The sequence below is a fragment of the Struthio camelus genome, chromosome 1 (assembly GCF_040807025.1).
Source record: "Struthio camelus isolate bStrCam1 chromosome 1, bStrCam1.hap1, whole genome shotgun sequence".
Classification (NCBI taxonomy): domain Eukaryota; kingdom Metazoa; phylum Chordata; class Aves; order Struthioniformes; family Struthionidae; genus Struthio; species Struthio camelus.
The window spans coordinates 61,072,390-61,092,582 of record NC_090942.1 but is presented as its reverse complement, the minus strand read 5'-3'; the positions used below and the strand labels follow the sequence as shown (position 1 = coordinate 61,092,582).

General features: G+C 42.1%; 1 protein-coding gene across 1 annotated transcript; it reads right to left on the bottom strand.

Moving 5' to 3' along the window:
- Window positions 1–498: 498 nt before the first annotated feature.
- LOC104150227 (BPI fold-containing family C protein) lies at window positions 499–16,336 on the bottom strand. Its single transcript, XM_009684359.2, has 15 exons — window positions 16,075–16,336; window positions 15,515–15,626; window positions 13,863–13,991; window positions 12,242–12,397; window positions 11,348–11,411; window positions 10,452–10,512; window positions 9,475–9,566; window positions 8,029–8,202; window positions 7,246–7,299; window positions 5,803–5,973; window positions 5,186–5,253; window positions 4,160–4,202; window positions 3,238–3,301; window positions 2,340–2,416; window positions 499–857 (listed from the first exon to the last, which is right to left on the bottom strand). Exons 1-15 carry the CDS (start codon window positions 16,181–16,183, stop codon window positions 816–818), a joined length of 1,416 nt encoding a protein of 471 aa, XP_009682654.1. The 5' UTR covers window positions 16,184–16,336; the 3' UTR covers window positions 499–815.
- Window positions 16,337–20,193: the final 3,857 nt, after the last annotated feature.

Sequence of the window (20,193 nt, the reverse complement as noted above, 5' to 3'; positions counted from 1 at the left end):
AAGAAGGAAGGAAGGAAAGACAACGTACCGAAATGAAGAAGAGGGAAAAATGTATTTCGGTCCATGGAGATGTTGACGAAGTTGGAGGAGTACCCTTTACACTTTTGTCTTACGCTTTCCTTGTAAGATGTACAAGGAACCATTGAAGGGGTTAAATGTGTCTAACTTAGGTAAGCAAGGCCAAATAGGGGACATGACAAACACAGGGATTTGAAGAATCACAAGGGACTACCAAGGGAAGTAGCGGTGCCACGGGTCTGACTTCCTCAACCAGTGCAGGGGAACTGCTTCGACAAAGAACTGTTCAGATTTTCATTCCCACTTCCCAGTCTGGAGTGGTTCTGGAGAGGGCTCACTTCATCTTTAATGCACCACATTCACAAGGAAGTTATTTAAGATTGTTACAGTAGAAACGGAAGATTAACAGGAGTGTCTTCCCTAGCTGCATTTTGACCGTGCATTTTTCCTTCTCTCGAAAAAAAAAAATGAAGCAACTTTCTGGAAGCACATCAACAAGATTTTATTTGAAGAGAGGCATTAATCTTACAAAACCAGACAGCTTTGAATCACTAAAAACCCCAGAATAAATAATGCCTAAAGTGTCATATGTTTCCCTCTGAGTCTCTGCTTGTTACCACTGTTGCACAGCCTTAAACGTTCCATAAGCTGCCTTTGGGCTTTACCCCCCTCCACAAACCAGGACAACATCGCTCTTGTCAGGGATTAAGTTACACATTTCAGCAGAATGGGACTGTGCCTAGCCTTCAGAGTCACATTATTGAAGTCTGTGATTAACAAATGGTCTCTCTCCTCCGTTAGTGTTTGTAGTGAACATCAGTAGAAATCAGCAGGTAACCCTGAGGGGAAAAGAACAGTCACTGAAATGCTATGAATTACAAAATAAAGGTTCCCTCCCACCCCCTCTTTCAACTTGATACTAGTGTTCAGTGTCATAAAAGCTACTGAAAATAGCTGGGACTTGGAAGTAACATGTTTGGGAAGTTCAAAGTACAGAGACTAATCACAACAGCCCCATCTTCTGCCTCAGGTCCTCCCACTTTGCACCGTGTTAGCAACAGAAGGTACATCTAAAGATCATACAGCCTACCCAGGGATGTTTATCTGAGCTGTGCGGGGAACTACTAGCATCCCAAGTTGGCATTATTTTCACCTAACTTGAGCAACCTAAAAATTAACCATCTTATCTAAACTTCTCCTTAATGCTTCCCCTATTGTCAATGCAAACAGAGCAATGAACCTCTGGAGAGCAGTCCATCACTATCTAATACGCTATCTTTGAAAAATGGAAAGAGTTGCCCATTTTTTTTATTGGCTACAGGCAATACCCCGTATATCTTGAGAGGGTATAGCAGTTCTCCTGTGTCCTCTCCCATTCCTAGTTTCTGATGATGAGGTTGTGGCTAGAGAAAAAGTGGAGAACGGGCCTCACAGAACCACCGAAATCCTTCGTTCATATGTAGCCTCTAAGGCTGTTGGCAACTTTGGCAACTGCAAGTAATCTCCAAGTTCTACTTTGTAGGGAATTGGGCTGCTGCTAGATACACGGGATGCAAAGAAAGATTAAAGCAACCTTTGCATTTCCTTCCCCGAGTTGTGCTCTGTGCTTGAGCACAAGCGAGGGTCTGGGACTGTCTCTGGAGAGCAGAAAGTGACGGAGAAGTTGGAAGACAAATGGAGAAATTTAACTGCCTCATCCTTTTTCTTCAACTTCATTTGTCAGCAACTCCCTGTACAGTCTGATTTTCTAGCAACACACTGTACATTCAAACTCAGGGCTACAGAGTGCAGCATACTTCATGATTTGGAGAAGAATAACCGGGAGGCAGAAGATGTTTTCTGAGAGCTCAGTAACTACCTTTGGCTAAGACCCTCAGCCATTATCACCAGTTATTAACAAAATCAAAAATTAGGTTCACTTCCCTCTCACATTTCAGCTATTCTACTGAATTCAGCAGGACTGCATTGGTGGTTATTACAATAAATCTGTAATTTCACTTGATTAACCAAATTTGACCAAAATTTTAAAGGGCAAGACTGTTTTCACCCTGAATTGGAACTTGCAAGGCGGAGCAAGCTGTGTGTTTAATCACTCAGTGCTTATGTACATAACTCACTTTTATCCCCTCCCCCCCCCAAAGAAAGAAACAATTGTTTTTAATGGGATTTTACTGGTATTATAGATCTCATTTTAAAGCCAGCGCTTTTTACTGCTTAACTAGGTGAAGATCCAGGAAATTTCCTGTGCAAACAGAAGGTGAATAAATACCTAGCCAATAAAAAAAATGAATAACTTTGTCATAACAGTGTCAAAATCTCACCTGTACAATTGTAATATGAGGTCTTGTAAAGGTAACATTGGCCAGATTAGGAAGAGGGAATCCTTTTGACAGTTTAGCTTAAGAAAAGACAAACACAATGAGTTAGGTATGCAGTAAGAGCATAATAAATACCCGCCCTTCATCAACACTGTTTATCCAGAGACCTCTAGGTCATCTATAATGATTAACCTCTTAGTCTTCACAAGCACCCCTGGAAGGTAGGTGTGATGCTCATCTACTGATGGGGAAAGAATTACAGATGTTCTTCTCTTGCCAAAGTGTTGCAGTCAAACGAAGGCATTTCATGTTCAGTGCCTTATGCATTACATACTCAGTGATTTGCCCCTAATGACCCAAGGCAGTGTTAATACAGCTCTAGCCTTCACCAGAAGCTGTTCCCATTTGTCTCCATTAACTAAGGAAGGTGAAGTTCATCCTGGCACGGAGGGCTAGCACAAAGCTATGTCTCCCTCTTTAGGGGCTTAAATAAGATTTTTATATAAGGCAGAAGCCCTGTGTTGGTCTCCTAGAGAGAAAAACATTGCACACACAGCAGCCATCAGGCAGGCGAACAGACTGGAGAGACACGCTTCAGGACTGATGCATCCACTGCCTCAGTTATTACTTTCAGAACCACCTTCACTGATGTAAAGGTGGATGAGTTTCCATGTCCTTTCTGTGTGGGCGTCTCTGCTGGCACTGCAAAACAGTGCTAGTTAAGAGAGTGTACTCATACCCCTACAAATCAGTCTCCCTATTCCACGGCTTACTGGTTGATGGTCATTTTCCACCCAAGTTAATGGGAAGTGCTAACCTAAGCAGTAAAAGTCAGTAGAAGTTACGAGAACCACTCGCTCTGCTAGAAGCTTTTCGCTAACAGTTAGAAATGCAGCCTCACCGTTAGCCGATGGAATTACTTCAGTCTGTAAAATATAAGACAGGATGTTCTCCAGAAGTGAGACCTGCCACAGATAAGAAAATCAGATTAGAGATTACTTTCTGATAGCGGTGGAATTGTCATGCACTACTTCTGGATGGAGTTTATAGGCTCACGTTCAACTGTTCAGCTCATTTGGCTCAAGAGAGTCACAAGTTAAAGTGACCTTTGGAACTGAAGCCTTTGAAATGATGCAAAGGAAATGAAATGCAAAATGTAAATGGCTCTCATCATGCATGGACAACATTTTCATCAAAAAATGGTCAGTTTCCTTTATTTGTAAAATAATTTATCTCCAAGAGCAAAGCAGGACCAGAGCAGTTTTAATCCTTTCTCCTCAGCTTCTCAGAACTGACTGATAGTCCTCAGAATTAAATGACTCTCTGTGGAGGCAGGGTTTTCCCATCTACAGCTGCAACAGCGCTATTTTCAGGCATTTGAGACTAGTTTTGGCTCCCATCCCTACTGTAATTATAAGCATCTGTGCTGAGTACCACTGCACCACATGGAGTGCCTCTCGTTCAGTCGTGCATACGATCACTTAGACAGCACGCTGCTCTGTCTACTGCTATGTTTCACATTACTGCTGTGTGTTTCATGGTTATGATTTGAGAGATCATCGTGATCACTAATGAAGTATGACACACCAGTCAGGGAGACTGCAGAACGTCTCATTTCCAGAGCACTTAACTTGTCCCAAAGAATTTACTTTTTTTAAACCCTCAGCAGAAAGGTGGCTGCCAGCAGATGGGAAAAGAGCCATTCAAGGAATGAAGCCAAATGATTTAGAAATAATAGACAGAATTTAGCTGCTTACTCTTAAGCCTGCCTATTACTGATATTCTTGGTTTGCATTTCCTCTTTGCTTAAACTATCAGCTTACCTCAAAAAAACCAACATTGGAGTGGGTTAGGGAGTACTGGAGCCTGAGGGAAAGAAGAGAAACAAGATGAATCACTAGAAGGGACAAACACACCTTACTCTAGTCATGTACAGTCACTGCTCTAGGGCTCCAGGCCTTACAAAGCACCTGTAAAGATACTTTTTTGAAAGATTTTGGTACCTTTGCCTAATGCTTTGATGACAGCCCTACTAGGGCTGGGAAGAAAAATCCTGTTCATAGTATGCTGTTGCTGATGATGTCTGGGCTGCTATATGTTTCCATATTCAGAGCAGTTTAAATGAGTACTTATTCAAAACAAGATTTCTGAGGTTCCACAGCACCAGCGCCCCAGCTCTCAAGGCAAGTTTCCAAGCACACCGTGGACCCCCCTCTCTGAAAGCTGCTGTGGGAAACTGATAACAACACTGTCCTCCTTAAGTTTCTAACATCTCACTAGTGTCCTTAAACTCCTAACAACTCCTAACAGATTCTGGATATCCTTAACCCTATAGCTAACTCCCCAGAAGGGGCCTTTGTGAAATCAGGATCCCAATTTCCAGCTATGAGGTCACAGTACACAGAGCTTCTCTCTATAAAACGTGATGTGCTAGATTTCTCAAGGCCCAAGCCTCCAGTCACCACCTTTGTGGCCCTCTGGAGGCTGCAATGCCGCAGCCTGGGAATCTCTGCTACGAGGATATCAGTGTAGGGGGAACCTGCAAGGGGCCAAATTCTCTCCTATGTTTTGGACCACTCTGCACTTCTTTGGTGGCATAGATGGGCTAGAAAGCTGGCCAGCTGGAAAGTGATGAGGGGAGCTCTCAAATGATTTAGGGTTATCATAAGCGTGAGGGGAAAGATATGGGAGCGCAAACCTTTTTCCGAATGGAATTCCTGCAGGTGAACTCACCCAGGGAAATACACTCGTTAAGTTACGGTAATCAGATCATATGTCTAAACTGCTAAACGTTACGATTGTTAACACTGCTTTCTGAATGACCTTGGGCCAATCGGTCCCTGAATTACCTGTTCAAACATAGTGAGCCCATCAATTTCTGGTCAAATATATTCACAGCAATACTGGTATTGGCTGCCTGCACAAGAAAGAAACATTGGGTTACCAGGAAAAGAAAACAAAATCCTTGCTTAGAATTAGTCACAAATACAAAAACACCATCCTCTTGGTTATGTATAGAAGCTGTTCCATACAGGTGCACCTTTCTCCCTAGCCCATGGTTCAGGCAGGTTGCATACAGTAAATGTCTGATTGTCTGAACAACACTGACAGGAGCCAAAACGCAGGTAATGAGATTTCATTAATCAAAGACGTTTTCAGTTAATGAACAAGATGTCAAGAGACATGACTCATGCCTGCAGAACAGGAATTCCAGAGAACGAAAGTTTAGATAATTGAAGTCGGGACATATTTGGATTTTTGTTCATCTATAGGAAATCATTCTTTCCCACTGAAATTTCCTGTAAGCTAAGTTGGCTCGTATAGGCACTGCCCATGATGAAGGTGAATTTGCCTGTTTAAACAGAAGAAAACTCGTTCTCTCTGTTTCTAGGACAGACTTTTAAAAGACGGAAAAAACAAACATATTTAGATCTGAATTAAATGTACCCTTGTTCATTACACTTACTATGTTCATTGTGAACAATGACTGGGTGGTTGAGTCTGGCAGAACAGCAAACACCTCCATGCAGCCCTGAATCTCTAGCGTAAAGGAATCCTGTTGTAAGCTGATGATAGGTGTTTCAGTAGCCATTAGCTTCAACATCACTGGGTATGGCGTAACTGAATATTGGGCTACCTGTAAGGTTCCAAGGCAAAAAAAAAGTCTGAGAAATGGTTTTTTTGTAGAACAGATCAGATAGATCAATACATTTTCCTCATTCTCCAAAGTAATCATTTTGAAGTAGCTCCTTAAGGTGAGGTTTTAAGAACAGCTGTAATGGGAGAGTCTTTGAGTAAGCTGGAAATAGAAATTTCCTCTGGTGATAAATCAACAGTTTTGGCCATATCAGGAATGCAGCGGAAAGTTTCTTCCACTTGAGGAATCCTGTGTCTTCTGAATCACTTACAGAAAAATTAAACATTAGTTTGTGAACAAAGGAAAGAAATGGAACATGAATGTGACATTTAAGTAACACAACAAAAGAACTCAGGAGTCACTCTGAGATTCACCCATCCCATAAGGACTGTCCTCCGAGCCTCACTCTATCCTTTGCCTGAAAAGGGAGTAGATTTGCCAAATAAACTTGTCACTTAGAGCAGAGGGATGGAATATTAGCATCAGAGCTCAGGGCATTTTACGGAGAAGACCACATGATGACAGCTTTTGGAGCAATCGCCTTAGATTTCTTATGGAGGAACCTAGTATCGTTCTGCAAGCAAACAATGACATTAAGTTCCTGGAACTCCAAGTCTGATTTCATCCATCCTTAGCATTCAAAGCCTGGGATCTCTTATGCTCTTTTTTGGCTTCTCAGTCTGTCTGTCACATCTGGTAGAGGCCACGCATGCTCATACTCTTTCTGCTGTTCTATCCATTGTCTCTCTCGAAATAAATGGCAATCCTGTGTCGGTCTAGTCTTTTCCATAGATGCAACCATTTCCTGCCCATCTGTCAGCTTGCCTTCTTTCTGCTAGTGAGTCACAGGCCAGCAGTGAAGCAAAGCCAATCATGCAAGCATGGGCAGGGGAGAGGAGTTATTTCTGAGGGGAGAGGAGGCCAGTCAGAACTCTCTCAAAGCAGGACTCTTAACCAAAGTCTTTTTCCTACCCAGAACTGGTTTTAGGTGGAAACAAATGTGGCTTTGGCCCCGTGGCCAGAGCAAAGGCTGATGTGCAAAGTTATGGGCCAAATTTGGTAACAGCTCGAGTCATTCAGTTGAGTGTGGGGACTGGAGGTGGGAAGGCCCATCTGCTCTGCTCTTAGGATGCATTGATGTTCCCAGTTCTCCACTGCAAGAACCCCACTGGCTCTACAAAGTCTTTGGAATATACCAGTACTCAGTTGTCTCACACCCACACTGGGGCCAGAGATAGTTTCCTAAGGGTGCGTGGAAATAACAATACTCACCTCGGGGATAATACTGCCAAATATCTCTGTGCTTATATTAAAATAATTGCAAGTCTGCAAAAAGAAAAAGAAAAGAAAGGAATGAGTTTACCAGGCATCATTTTTATGCCTAGATTTTCTTGAAATGTATTATTACTGTCATTTCAATGAATCTTTGATTTTGTACCCTTTGTTCTCGAGGTATATCCTTAAGGGACTCAGCACATGTAAATCTGCTTCCCAGTAACATATGCCAAAACACTCCCTGGGGAAGCAAATGCTTAATAAGGCCTTCTGCAAAAACACAGTTACAATAATATCCTTATAGTCTGGGCTGCAGACTCCAGACTTTGGGACTTACTGAACCTCCTGGAGACAGGATAGCTAAGTCTGCCTGGCCTCCAAGCCGCAGCTGTTGTGGTTTGTGACGTATGCTCTGCTTCCACGGCTTCTGTAGTACTTTGAGTAGGTAAAGACCTCTTAGAAAACGGCCACTGAGGCAGCTAATTCCCCAGGGTAAATCCTCTTCGTCCATCTCAGAAGGGCCTATACCTCAGGTCTATAAAAACATTATTTTTGCAGGAAAGTTGCCAGCATTTGTTACTCTCCTCAGTGGTACTAGGCACCTCTGGCTATGGCCTAAAGAATCTATATAGCACATAACAAAACAGCATAACAGTACCTTAGTGTTTATGATCCACTGTCAAAGGCCAATTAGCAGTGAATCTGCCACTACACTGACAACTGGCATGTCCTGGATTACTTAGACAACTCTGAACCCATTCCTCTGTGAATCCGACTCACCTCTTCTGCAATGGTGATGTTGAAGGCTCCTGCTGTGTAGTAAGCAAAGGAGGAGGTCTGAAAGAAATACTCAGAGAAGGCAAGGTAGAGCATGGAGTCGCTTGGGTCTGGGACGGTGAAGGGAGCTGCCACAAAGGGGGGGACAGTATAGTTTCCACCTGGGTAGACTATCCCCTGAAAAGTATTGTCAGAAATAAAAATCAGTAAAAATCAGTACCACTCAAAATTTCTGACCGACTATGACGTGATTTCGGACAACAAAGCTATTTTCCTTCCCCTTGTTCCCCAAACCCCAACATCAACTCAAGCTATTGATTTAGGTGTATAAATGAGTATATAGGCCTTGTAGCACACCCTAAAACCCTTAGTCTTTCAAGCAGGCTGTGCAGATAAATTCCAGAGATGGGACCCCTCCACAGAAGACATCCAAGATCTACATTTTGAGGTGTAGATCACCTACTGAAGACAGTCTACCCCTCAGGAAATAAAGCTTCTTATTTAAGGGCCTAAATAATGAATGAAGAGCAAAACTAAGCATAACTATGGCTCCTCCTCCTAGAAAAGCTTTTTTCCTTCCTCCTTTCCTCACATCCAGGGATTGAAATCTGAAAACTGCTGGCCTGAGTTATCAAATAGTCTCAATTAGAAGATGGATCTCTAAAACTACAGAGGCCTTTCTAGCTAAAATCAGGTCCTTATTTTACCCAGCAGCAAACTGGTAACTTGTGCAGGACAAAAGAATGCCAGTGAGATAGAAAAGCTAAATCACCTCAGCTAACTCACATTTTCACCTTACACAGAACGACAATTGAGTCATTCTAGATTTAGAATCTAGTCTAATGCTAGTCTCAGTGTCTAAGATGAGTTTACTTCTTTTTGTGTTTTTCTTTATTTGAAGGTAACTTGCACGGCTTTTGACCTCAGCAGCACTCCTTGAACTTTCATACATTTTCCAAGGGTCTTCTCTCTTTCCATTCAAAGTGTCAGAGGCTTAATTCTTGCTTCTAAAGGCTTGCTGTGTCTTTTCCTCTCTCTCCTGACAGCAGACTCACCTAAGTCACTGAGATGTGTAGAAATCTTCCCTGACTGACTGAACAAAGAAGTCCCAGATATGAACCAACAGTGACAAAGGAGGAGGAAGGTGGACACCTCTTTTTCTCTCCTCTCCCTTTCTCCTTTTTCTTCTAACCTGCTCCGTCAACTTTTACTGCTCTCTACTTGCTATAATCAATTCACCAGCAACTAACAAATTGGATGTGGCTTCTGAATAATTCATTTTACAACAGGGTTGTCAAAAATGGTCACAATAACAAATGCAATAGTGCTTTGGAATGTCTGTCTTCTCTGATACTGTGTCTTAATGTTCAAAACAGCAATCATGTTCATCTAGAAAGAGGATCATATCATAATAAAAAAGCAATCTTGGCAAATAGCACTACAGGCTACCTTTAAGTCCAGGTCAATGTATGGTCGGAAGACTGCTGGCAAGCTGTTTAAAGAGTAGTCTATTTCAGCCAAATCGTCAATCGGCATTAGGACTGTAAGGGTGGCAAATAAAATAAAACATCGGATATTACAAAGGCACAGAAAGAATTTTAGGTTTAATTAAAAATAAGCCAGTTTTTGAAGGAGAATACACAAAGCCATTCCCAAAGGGGAGGAAAAAAAAACAACGGAGGATCTCCTAACGTGCATTCTGTCCGAAGGCTTGCTGTTTCTACCGGCAGTTACCTGAAAACACCTCCTTTAATTTGCCTAACATTCTCCCATTGTAGAAAAATGCTTGCTGTAACCACAAAAAAGAAATGACTGTAGCAGTACTTCTGGGCAGGAGGAGGTGTTGGGCTTTCTTGTCAATCAGTTTTGCGTTCATCCAAAGAGCCTCTAACTTCTAGATGCTTTCCCGGAAAGGCTGGCACCTGGCCTGCCTAGGCACTAATGTATATTGCATACAGTATCTGCCTAACACCTTTGGTGCCTAAATACCTTTGCAAAACTGGCCCAAAATAGTTGCAGTGAGAAGCTTTTTACAAATGCGCTTTTTCATTTTGCCTTTGGCAAGTCAGATAAACAGCCAAGTAAGACCTGTATTTCCAGGCAGGCCGACAGAGCTGGCCTCAGCTTTTAAAGTGCAGGTACCTGGAGGACTCATGGAGCATGGGACACGGGAAGGGAAAGCAGCCTTATCATCAGTGCTGCTTGCTAAGCAGTATTTTTGACAATAGATGTACAGACTGCCACATTTGCAAGTTGAGAATCACTCATAAGTCCTTGGCTCATCAGAAGTATCCTGCAAGTAAGGCAGAACGTGGGGCTTATACTGCTCCTGCGGACTTTGCTGAGCAGCTGCTGCTAAGGGAACTACAGAATCTCACTGAGCAGGAAACAGAAAGTACAAAGAAAAAATATCACTAGTGACTCACCATTCAGTGACTGGAGGTCTTCATCTATCAACTGGATCCCAGATCTGATGTTGGGACATGACTGCATGAAAGTACACTCAAGTTATGGCTTGATTAGTGTGAGCCTATACCCACCGCTCTACTGCGTGCTGGCAAATTTGTCTGGCATATGGCATAAATTGCAGCATTTGTCAAAGCTCCTGAGTTTAGCTATCTGGGCCTCCAACATCTGTATTTGCTGCAATGCAAACATATGCTATGTCAAACCTGCCTTTAGGCAACAGTCCAAGTAGAAAGTTGCCTAGGGCAGCAGCCTGACGGAAGCGATAAAACTAGAGACTTAGATAGTATGAGATGGAGACGGAGAACCAACCATGAGAAGGAGACAGATCTCACATTGGTCTCACAGCAGAGATCCCCGTTCTGGGGGCAGAAACACAGCCACCTCAAACTCTGTCTTCTCTCAGAGGCCATGGACAGTTTGTCATACGAATTACTCACCTCTCTGACACTATGAGATTTATGTATATCATACTATGAGGTGCCATACCACAAGATCTGTCCGTGTCACCCAATTCACATTTTATCCCTCAATCTGCCGAGTACAAAGATTAACCACCAACCAGGATGCTTCTAGATACACAGGCACAGACGTATTCTGCATTACAATGGGAAAATAACTACATGCTGCTGGCCCTGCTCCTGCCCGGGCTGAACATAGCTCTGCATCTTTCAATATCTTGGCCATGAACTCAGCACTTTATCTGGAAGAATTTCTGAATGGCAAAATGCTGATGGTGCTCTCAGACCACAATCAGGCTATACTATTTTTCTAGTTCTTTTGCCACATTTCCAGCACTGACTTGTGAAAGTCATTTTTCTTAAACCCTTCCCCCCAAACATTTGAGAAGACTTACATTAGTAGCCAAGCTCCTGTGAATGGGTTTCTTCAGATACTTAATGAAGAAGTTATGCAGGAAGCTACAGGAAAGGAAAAAAAAGCAATTCACAGGTCAAACACTACAGTCATTGATAGACTTTTATACTTCCTGGGCATACTTATTTATAAAGCTGTTCCTGTAGGAAGTCAAGTATCTCTGCACATCAGTAATTTAATGGCCTCAGAGTTAATATTTGAATACACGCTGGGACTTTCTGAAATGTAAGCACTGTCAGAGGGCCACCATTTAAAAGGAGACAATTTCAGCACTGTTTACCTCAATGATTAGACTGGACAGGTTATATTAGCACCACCGTGTATATACAAACACAGAACAAATAAGCAGTCTGTGCCCCAGGAGCTTCCAATGCAAGTGAAGAAAAAAAAAACCCAGCACCCAGCAGACAAGAGTTGTATTCAGACAGTGAGAGAAGTACAAGAAAGCAATGAAATAATGTTGCATAGGGTTGGAACCAGAGGCACAACACACGGCGGCCTCGTTGCTGTTTTTGTAGTGTTGTGACTACAAGTACTTAAAGCATAGTACAAGCATGCAATCCCTCCCTAGGGCTGAGGATTAGAGCAGCATTTGGAAAGAACTATGTGCTGAAAGAGCAGGAGGAATTATTTGATCTGACCAGAAATGCTCTATTTATCCTCTACTCAAGGGACAGCGTGGACAAATGGCACAAGGACATTGGTCAAATTTGGCCTGAGGAAACAGATTTTAATACTGGATTAGGGCTCTGATTCTCACCTGTGGTGCAAGCACACTCTCAAAAGCAATTCTGGGTGCTCTGTTTTGTGAAGCTGTCTTGGTGCCATTGGCAGTTACTTTCTCTCTGAGTATATATAAAACTCCTGCACTTACCCAATTTTTCCATTCAATTTGATGTCTATATCACCAGAAGTTGTCCGGCAGCTCGTAAGCGATATCAGTGTCCGACCCATGTTATCCAGGGGTGTTGAAAAGATTGCAGTAACAAATACCTTTGAAATGTACACTGTGCTTCTTCCAGTGTTTTTGCTGCATGAAGTAAAAATATATAAACAACTGAAAGAAAACTCTATTTTTAGGGGATATTCAAGACTCAAATTAACTCTCAAACAGACTCTTCTGTTCATTAAGGATGAATTAAGATAAAGTTGTTTATCTGAATATTTTTTATTGCATTTCTTATAATGAAAATAGATTCTAATAGAGCCTGCAAATAATCAGGTTTTCTACACAGCAGTGTACTAACACTCCACGTTAGGAGTTTGCAAAAAAATGGATTTGCGAAAGTTGTTAATTCACCATTTTACAGTAATTCATTCTAGTTCCAAGACAAGTGTATCCACAACAGAGGGAGCGGCAATATATCTGACATTGGTCCAGGCAAGAGAGCTGTACTGGATCTGGTCTGTTGCTGTCTGTGCAGGGTCCATGCATAACTGATGTCAGAGAGCCTGGCGTGCCCTGATGGGTTCTGCAGTCCTTTCCCCACCACCCTCCCAGGGGTGTGACGGCCCGTGCTCAAGACCAGCTCTGATACAGTGCAGCTGTGTTATCTTGTATCAGACTGCTGTGAAAACAGCTCAGTTGTGAGAAAGAGCTGTAAGAAGCTTCACTGAGGGTCTCTGCCCCTTGGCCTGGCAAAGTCAGGCTCCTTGCCTGAGCTATCTGTACCTCATTAATCCTGAGGGTGCCTTGCTGGCCTGACTTCCTTGCTTGGCCTCAGACCTGCCTCATCCCTATGGACTTACTTTGCAATTTGGACTGGTGGCTGGGCCTGGTCACTGTTGCTAATCTGCTCTGCTTGCCTTTCTTGGGTACTTGCTGGTGAGGGCATTGCCCCTGCTGCCATGCCCGTCACCCTCAGCTCCTCGCTCCCCTGCTCTCTCAGGGCACCCAGCATTCCCTGTCCCTGACAGCAGAAGCCTGGAAGCGCAGCTCAGAAACTACTGTAATTCAGTCATTTTAGCAATATAAGTGATGTGAGTTGGAGAGGAGAAGGAAGAGGAGATTTCTTGCCTCTGAAACAGCCCAGGACTGGGAAGGTGTGGAGACTGATATAAGGACATTGCTGTCTGCTTGTCCTTTTTCCCTTGGTTTCTGAACTGCTGCTCTTGTAGAGAGGACAGAGTTTCTAACAGTGATGCCGCACTTTAAATATCAGTGGGTTTATTATATTAGATTGTGATCCACCGTATCACAGTTTTTCATAAACGTATAACTAGCTACAGGCTGGACTGTGTCAAGTGTTCCACCAGAATTTGATCTTTTACTACCCACAGCAATGCTTCTTTATAAGTGCTAAAGTTTAATAGACTGAGGCCATCTCCCACCAGCAAACTTGTTGAGAAGGACCAGTCTACTCCTGGGTTACGGGTGTTAGCTGTTAAAAGCAACTTTGTCATGAAGCGGTCATAAGGAAAACTAAACTTGGCATTTTTATCTTTATATCCTTTTTCATCAAGAAAACACCCAGGATATATCAGCCTGTACTTACAACATCCAGGTCCTTATGTTCCAGTTCATATCAATGGTTAGAGAAGCATTTCCAATCACCAGTTTTATCCCAGTCCCAGGTATGAGGGAGATGGAAGCACTGGGGAATTCAACAGCAGTGACTCTTATTCTATAATATGAGGAGATAAGAGAGAGAAAAAAGAAGAAGAATAAGAAAAAAGCTTGTATTCCAAGAGTCAGGGTGACCCAAAACAAAGTTTAAATTTCAGTTAAAAACAAATTCCCCTCAGAGAGAAGGAAATGGTAGGATGTCAGGATGACTTTGACTCTTTGGGAGTCACAGCCCTTTATGGAACCAAAATGAATATTTCTATTCCCTGCTTATATGATTTACATTGTCTTATAATTGATTTTCCGGTGAGGACATTTCCATGACTGATATCAAATCTATTTTCTGTAGCATTCCTGAAGCATCTCTTTACAATTTGCTGCAACTCAACTGGCTAGTAAACAAAACAGATGAAATTATAGTAATACTCATTCAACTACAGACATAGATATTAACTGTACTTTGAATTCTTTACTCACAGTTGTTGTTACATTCATACAAATGCAGCTATGAATTGAGTCGTTTCTGCTCCTGTTTGCACTTTTTCTGGCTACGATAGGTATAACCCCACTCCTGTGTCCACATGTAGCTTTACATTCACTTAGCACAACCGAACAGGCAAATTGGTTAAGTGCTTCTCTGAGCAACCAGTAAGGTGCCTAATTAACTTTGCACACATGTTGCAGACTAAGCACTGAAGTGAAAAATGTTGCACCTAGACCCTGACCTTTGTGCCTATGCATGAGGACTCCGTATATTTTATCACTTTGCTCTTTTACTAGTTCAAACCTTGTAGTATTTGCGCATCTCTCGTGCAGATCTTAAGGCAGACTGCCTTTAGGGAGAGCTGGAATCTACTATAACGTATGCATACTGTCAGAGTGGGATTACTACCGAGTGGGATTATTTATTCCGATGACTGTCCTGGGGTTTACAGCAAGGACAACCAAGCAGAATACAAAGCTGGCATTCTTTCTGTCCTACAGCTGTTACAACAAGCCTGTACATTCAATGATAAAATTAGTGTGGATAGCTCCCAAAATCATTGCCCCAGTTACACTACCTAGCATTTTAAAATCAGTTCTTACAGATGTATGCTAGATCAGCAGCTAGTTCTGATCCACATTCCTCTCTGGCCTACTTCAGCCACCTGGAAATTGGATATCTAGCATAAGCTGGTTCTCTGGGCTCCCTCTCTAGTCAGTGGAAAACCACCAACATCTGCAGAGGATGATCAATCTCATTCTAAAATAGATGCATAAAACAGAGGTGAAACTGCCCTCTTAGTATGAGAGCTCTCTCCCCTGATCATAGTAAGAGCTCAGTTGACTAAATTAGACCAGATAATTAATTTCCATCTGGAAAAAATTAAGTGATAGGAATCACTCTTTGGTGTATGTTTGCTGTGATTTCATCAGGGTTTGGATGAAGGCCCCAGGTCACAAACGAGGGTGTCCTCCTTTAAGTGATAGTTACTGTAAAACACATCGACATTTCCATGATTATGCATGCACAGTGCTACATATAGTGATAGTACCTTAATCTTATATTACAAAAAGCTATTTTGCAGGATTGTTACTTACCTTGAGATGTTGTATTTGACATTACCAAGCCCAAATTTCTCATAGCCACTCAAATCAGGGAATTGCTCCTTCTCCATGTTCTGCTTCAGGATCTCTAGCCCAACCTCCTTGGCTGCAAGAAGACAGTAATCACTTTGATTGCCTTTGATGCTGACTGGGAGTTTATGCTTATGTGCTTCCAGTTTAGGAGATTTTAAACACTGCCTGCTTCCATTTGGTGGGATGGACATAGGGATGGAAGGATGAAGGTGCCTCATTTGAGGCCCAGCAGTGCTATTTCAGGTCTCGCTCCTGGTCACTGCAAGACCTGAACTTATTGATTCGATATGTGAACTCAAATGAACCCGGCTACGATGTACTGGGCTGTCAAGCACCTTCCCATTTGCTGCAATCATTTCTGCTTTATTATGTTTTTAAGCCTTCCTTTTCTTTATAGCCTGTGATCAGCTCATTTACTCCCACTGCCCTCACTTCCCAAGATGTTTGTCATATCAGGATTCAATGCAATAACACCACCATCTCCTAAAAAAGATTAAAAAAAAAAAAGAAATCACACATACCATACTCCAACCCCTTCTGGCTGATCCTCACTTTGAGCCCAGGGTTAGCTTCGAGTTGCAAACTGAACAAACTTAAGACGAGGAGAGAACAGCACGTCTTCGCCATCATCTTTGTTTTTCACAGGACCTGTTGATAGTGACAGTGGAAGCTCATGCAGAAAGCATCATAAATGATGGAGTATCAGCAAGCTTTATCACATGGTGGCTGTACTCCTTTCTCCCCTGGAGTGAGCTGTGCTGTCACCAGCTTTCTCTCCTGAATGGATAAGGTAAATACCCAGCAATCATGATAACCTGTCTTCCACAGATTGTTTGGGAAATGGAGCTCCTCAGGGTAGAGGACAAAAGTCTGCCAATTCATCGTTCACCCTGGCAGGAGCGGAAAAAGTGCTCGAGATGCACCCACCTGGACAAATCCTCTTCAAAGGGGAGTGCTATTGCATTTTTAGGTTGTGATTTTCTCCCCCCAGGCACCAAAATAAGGAGCCTGTTTTCCCCCGAATATGCGGGGCTCTAAGTATCTGGTGGTGATTCAGCAGGAGTCACTGGAACTTAGCACTTTGGAAAACCTGATCACCTCATTTAACTATAGCCATGGATACCCCCGCTTTTGGAACCACTTGTTAAGATCTTAGCCACAACTTTGAGAAGTCCTTTATGATCCCTCCTGGCTGTCAACAAAAGGAAGTAATTTTTTGTCAGCAGAAGATGTTTTTGTATCCCCTTGTCTGCATGTTAATAAATGCATGCAGCTTTATCCAAAAACTCTCCTTGCAAACTTCATGGTCAAATGGCCATTTCTTTTCACTTTTTTTTCATTCCTATTAAACAGTTTTTGGTCCATGATGAAGCTTCATTTCTCATTCCAGGCTTTCAAAGGATCCTTGTTAGTGTCCTGTGGGTAACTGGGAAAATGCTGAAACAAATCCATCAGTGCTAATTTATCTCACATTTTCATTCTTTCACTTTATTTTGCTCACACCACCACTGATTTTTAAGAGGGTTGAATGCCATGATCTGCCTTCTCAACTGCCCTGGCAGTTTTGTATCTCTTTATGTCACCGTCCCAATGTTTTTCATGCTTTCCCCATTCTTTTTTTTTTTTTTTAGAGCCTATGAACTTCTTCAGTCAAATGAATCTGAGATTTCCAGCATCTATAGCTTGTGCCTCCGTTCACAGATAGGGACTTCAGTGTTCCAAGTGTTTTACAAGCAAATTCATGATAGCCAAGTGAGTGCATCTAATAAAAATTTACATGGTATTGCTAGTCATTTGGTTTCTTTAATTTTTTAGCTTGTTTGAGCTCACCAGCAACTGGCTGATTTCTGCTCTTTTGTCTCCTCCCAAAAAATTTTAAGAGGATATTCACAGCCTGGGACAGTGACCTAATACCCAGGACAAAGAAACCTCATTTACCATTCACAGATGGCTGTCCCTTCGCAATATACTTGGGTGGGTCCGGGCTTATTTAATCAGAGCCATTCTAAAGTTAGGCCTCTCATCTGGGACCTTCATCTTTAAAGTGGAGAGAGATTCATCCCACCTATCTTAAAATGAATTGTCCTGTGGGAATGCTATCTCCCTCCCGCAACTGTAGAAGGATTCACTGTTTACCTCTAAGGTGGGTTGAGGTAGGTAAGCCAAACCTATATCAATTACAAAATCACATGAAACTTGGAATTATGTGCCAGCTGTCACCATTCACTCTATAGCTGTGGGGTGATTCTTCAGGTAATAGGGGTAATAGGGGGTGCCCCCCGCACCTCCTTGCCATTCTTCACAGAGAACCTGCCCCTAAAAGCACCGAGGTCTTCTGGAAGACACACATCTTTTGAAAGCTGCCAGCAAATAACCTGTCAATAACTAAATAGATTATTGTGACAGTAAATACTGCTAATAACATTTTTTCTATAATACTGTGAGCATGACCTGTCATCCCACTTTCCCTTCATCCCTTTCCCTTTGACAATGTGTTAAAAAAAAAAAAAATCAAGACATAAGCAAGAAAAGCTATGGGTGGCACCTGGCCACAGTGAGGCTAGATGCTTTTGGCTGATTTTGGCTGACCTAGGATGACATGGGATCAGCAGACCCTGGTGGCTCTACATGGTTTATCACAGTGGTATCAAGCAAATTCCCATCCATGGGCTTAAAATCGGGACAGAGCTAAGCTTTGTGAACCACTGGCTGCATTAGTGTGAAAGTCAGAAGCTGTTGCTGACAGCACAGTCTCCCAGGAAGAGTGGGAGAAGCCACCTTGCTGGAGAATTTTAAAACTAAACTGGACAAAACCAGAGAATAGCCAGTTGGGAAGAGCCCCCTGTGGAGTTATCAGTTATCTGAGGTTCATAGCTTGAATGGTAAACAGGTCACCTAGTGATGGTTCTCCTTTTTCCCAGCAGCTGTGCTGCACTACGGACAGCTGATACATGGGAATGCCTTTTCTGGCATTACTTCTATGTAAAAAATCTCTATTTATCACAGGGGGTTGATATAGATTGGAATGGGAGGCTGTCTTCATGAAACAATCTATAGGTAAAGGACATTCCCCCAACTCCTGAAAAATATTTTCTTAATATTGCTACAATATCTTTCATTGTCTCTTTCATTATCTGTTAGTGATAATAACCTACTTCAAACCTCTAAACCACTTTCATTCATAAGCATAATTTAAGCAGTACCAACTGCAAAACTCTGAGATAAAATCAGCCTAATTTTTGTGTAAAATACAATTTTGAATAATATCACAGAACACCTTTGCCTCTTAATAAGACTAACATTTTCTCCTTAGATTTAACCAATAGAAACCGAGAGATGAAAGAAAAACATGCTTCGTGTGTAGAATAAAAATAAAAATACCAGAATTCTGATAGAATGTTTTCTACCTAGGCATAGCTATCATAATTTTAAATCTTAAAATTTAGCAATTTTGGCTACTGCTGTTCCTTCCCAACAAAGTCACTCCACAACAAGGAACAACCATGAACAAAGTATTTGTTTTCCTACCTCTCCTCGGGAAGCTGCAGAGAAGAGCCTTCCTGTGACAGATCACTGTGATAGACCACGGGGCTGAGGATGCTGCAGGGAAAACCCTCTATGGCCAGGACCCTCTCTTTTAAAGGAAAGAGCTGTGAGGCTGAAGACAGCCAATTGCTGCTGTCCTCAGCAATATCACACGGGGAGTGGTCTTGCAGGTAAAAACTATTTTGGGTGTCACCGGTTAAATCTATCAATCAGTCTAATTTCATTTAGGGACTAAGCAGGAGGCAGTGTAAACTGTTGGGTGTGGGAGCTCAGGTGCTGGGATGCTGAGCTCAGTCGTGTTTAGGGGGTATGCTGCCTTTGTGGCATACCACTTCCGCACTGACTTTTCAGATAGACTTGAGAGGAAAGGTCTGTATATAAAAGAACCAAATGGGTGTATGATTGTTAGCACGAACAGATGGAAAACAACAGTCTAGGTCCAGCTGTTCTGAAATTCCTCAGGAGACAGCATACCATAAACTGTAAACATGCGTATCAAATCCTCGCAGTTAATATTTTCTTTTTATTCTGCTTGCTTATCCTTCAGCTAACCAGTACTATTTGGCTTGTCAAAGAGGTGATTTAATCAATTAGCTCCCATGTAATCCAGGCAAATTCCCTCAGGCATGGAAAACTTCACTGGATAATCTGCATCATTTCATTGTGCAATCCATGAATAGAAAAGGGTAGAGACAGTTGTCAGTCAGTCAACAAATACTCATACTATACACAAATTTAATGTTCACCTCAGGGAGTCACATGTATAATCATTCTATTATTTATATCTCTGGTAACTGAGGATGAATAAAAATCACATCCTCAGCTACATACACTTCTCCTTTAATTTTTTTGCCCAAGTACCTCGATTCCTTCAAAGCAAGGGAAAAGCTCCATTGTTTCCATCCACATAGATTTCCAAGATTCACAAATGCCTGAAGAGTATGAACGTTATCTTACCTTGCCCTCATCATATCTTTTTAACATTTTATGGTTCTTTTAATGGAGTTTACATACCCAGGAGTTTACATAAAACTTTCAGCAAAAGTTAACAAAGACAGACGGAAGCTTCCAGAACAGTTTCATCATTTCTTTCT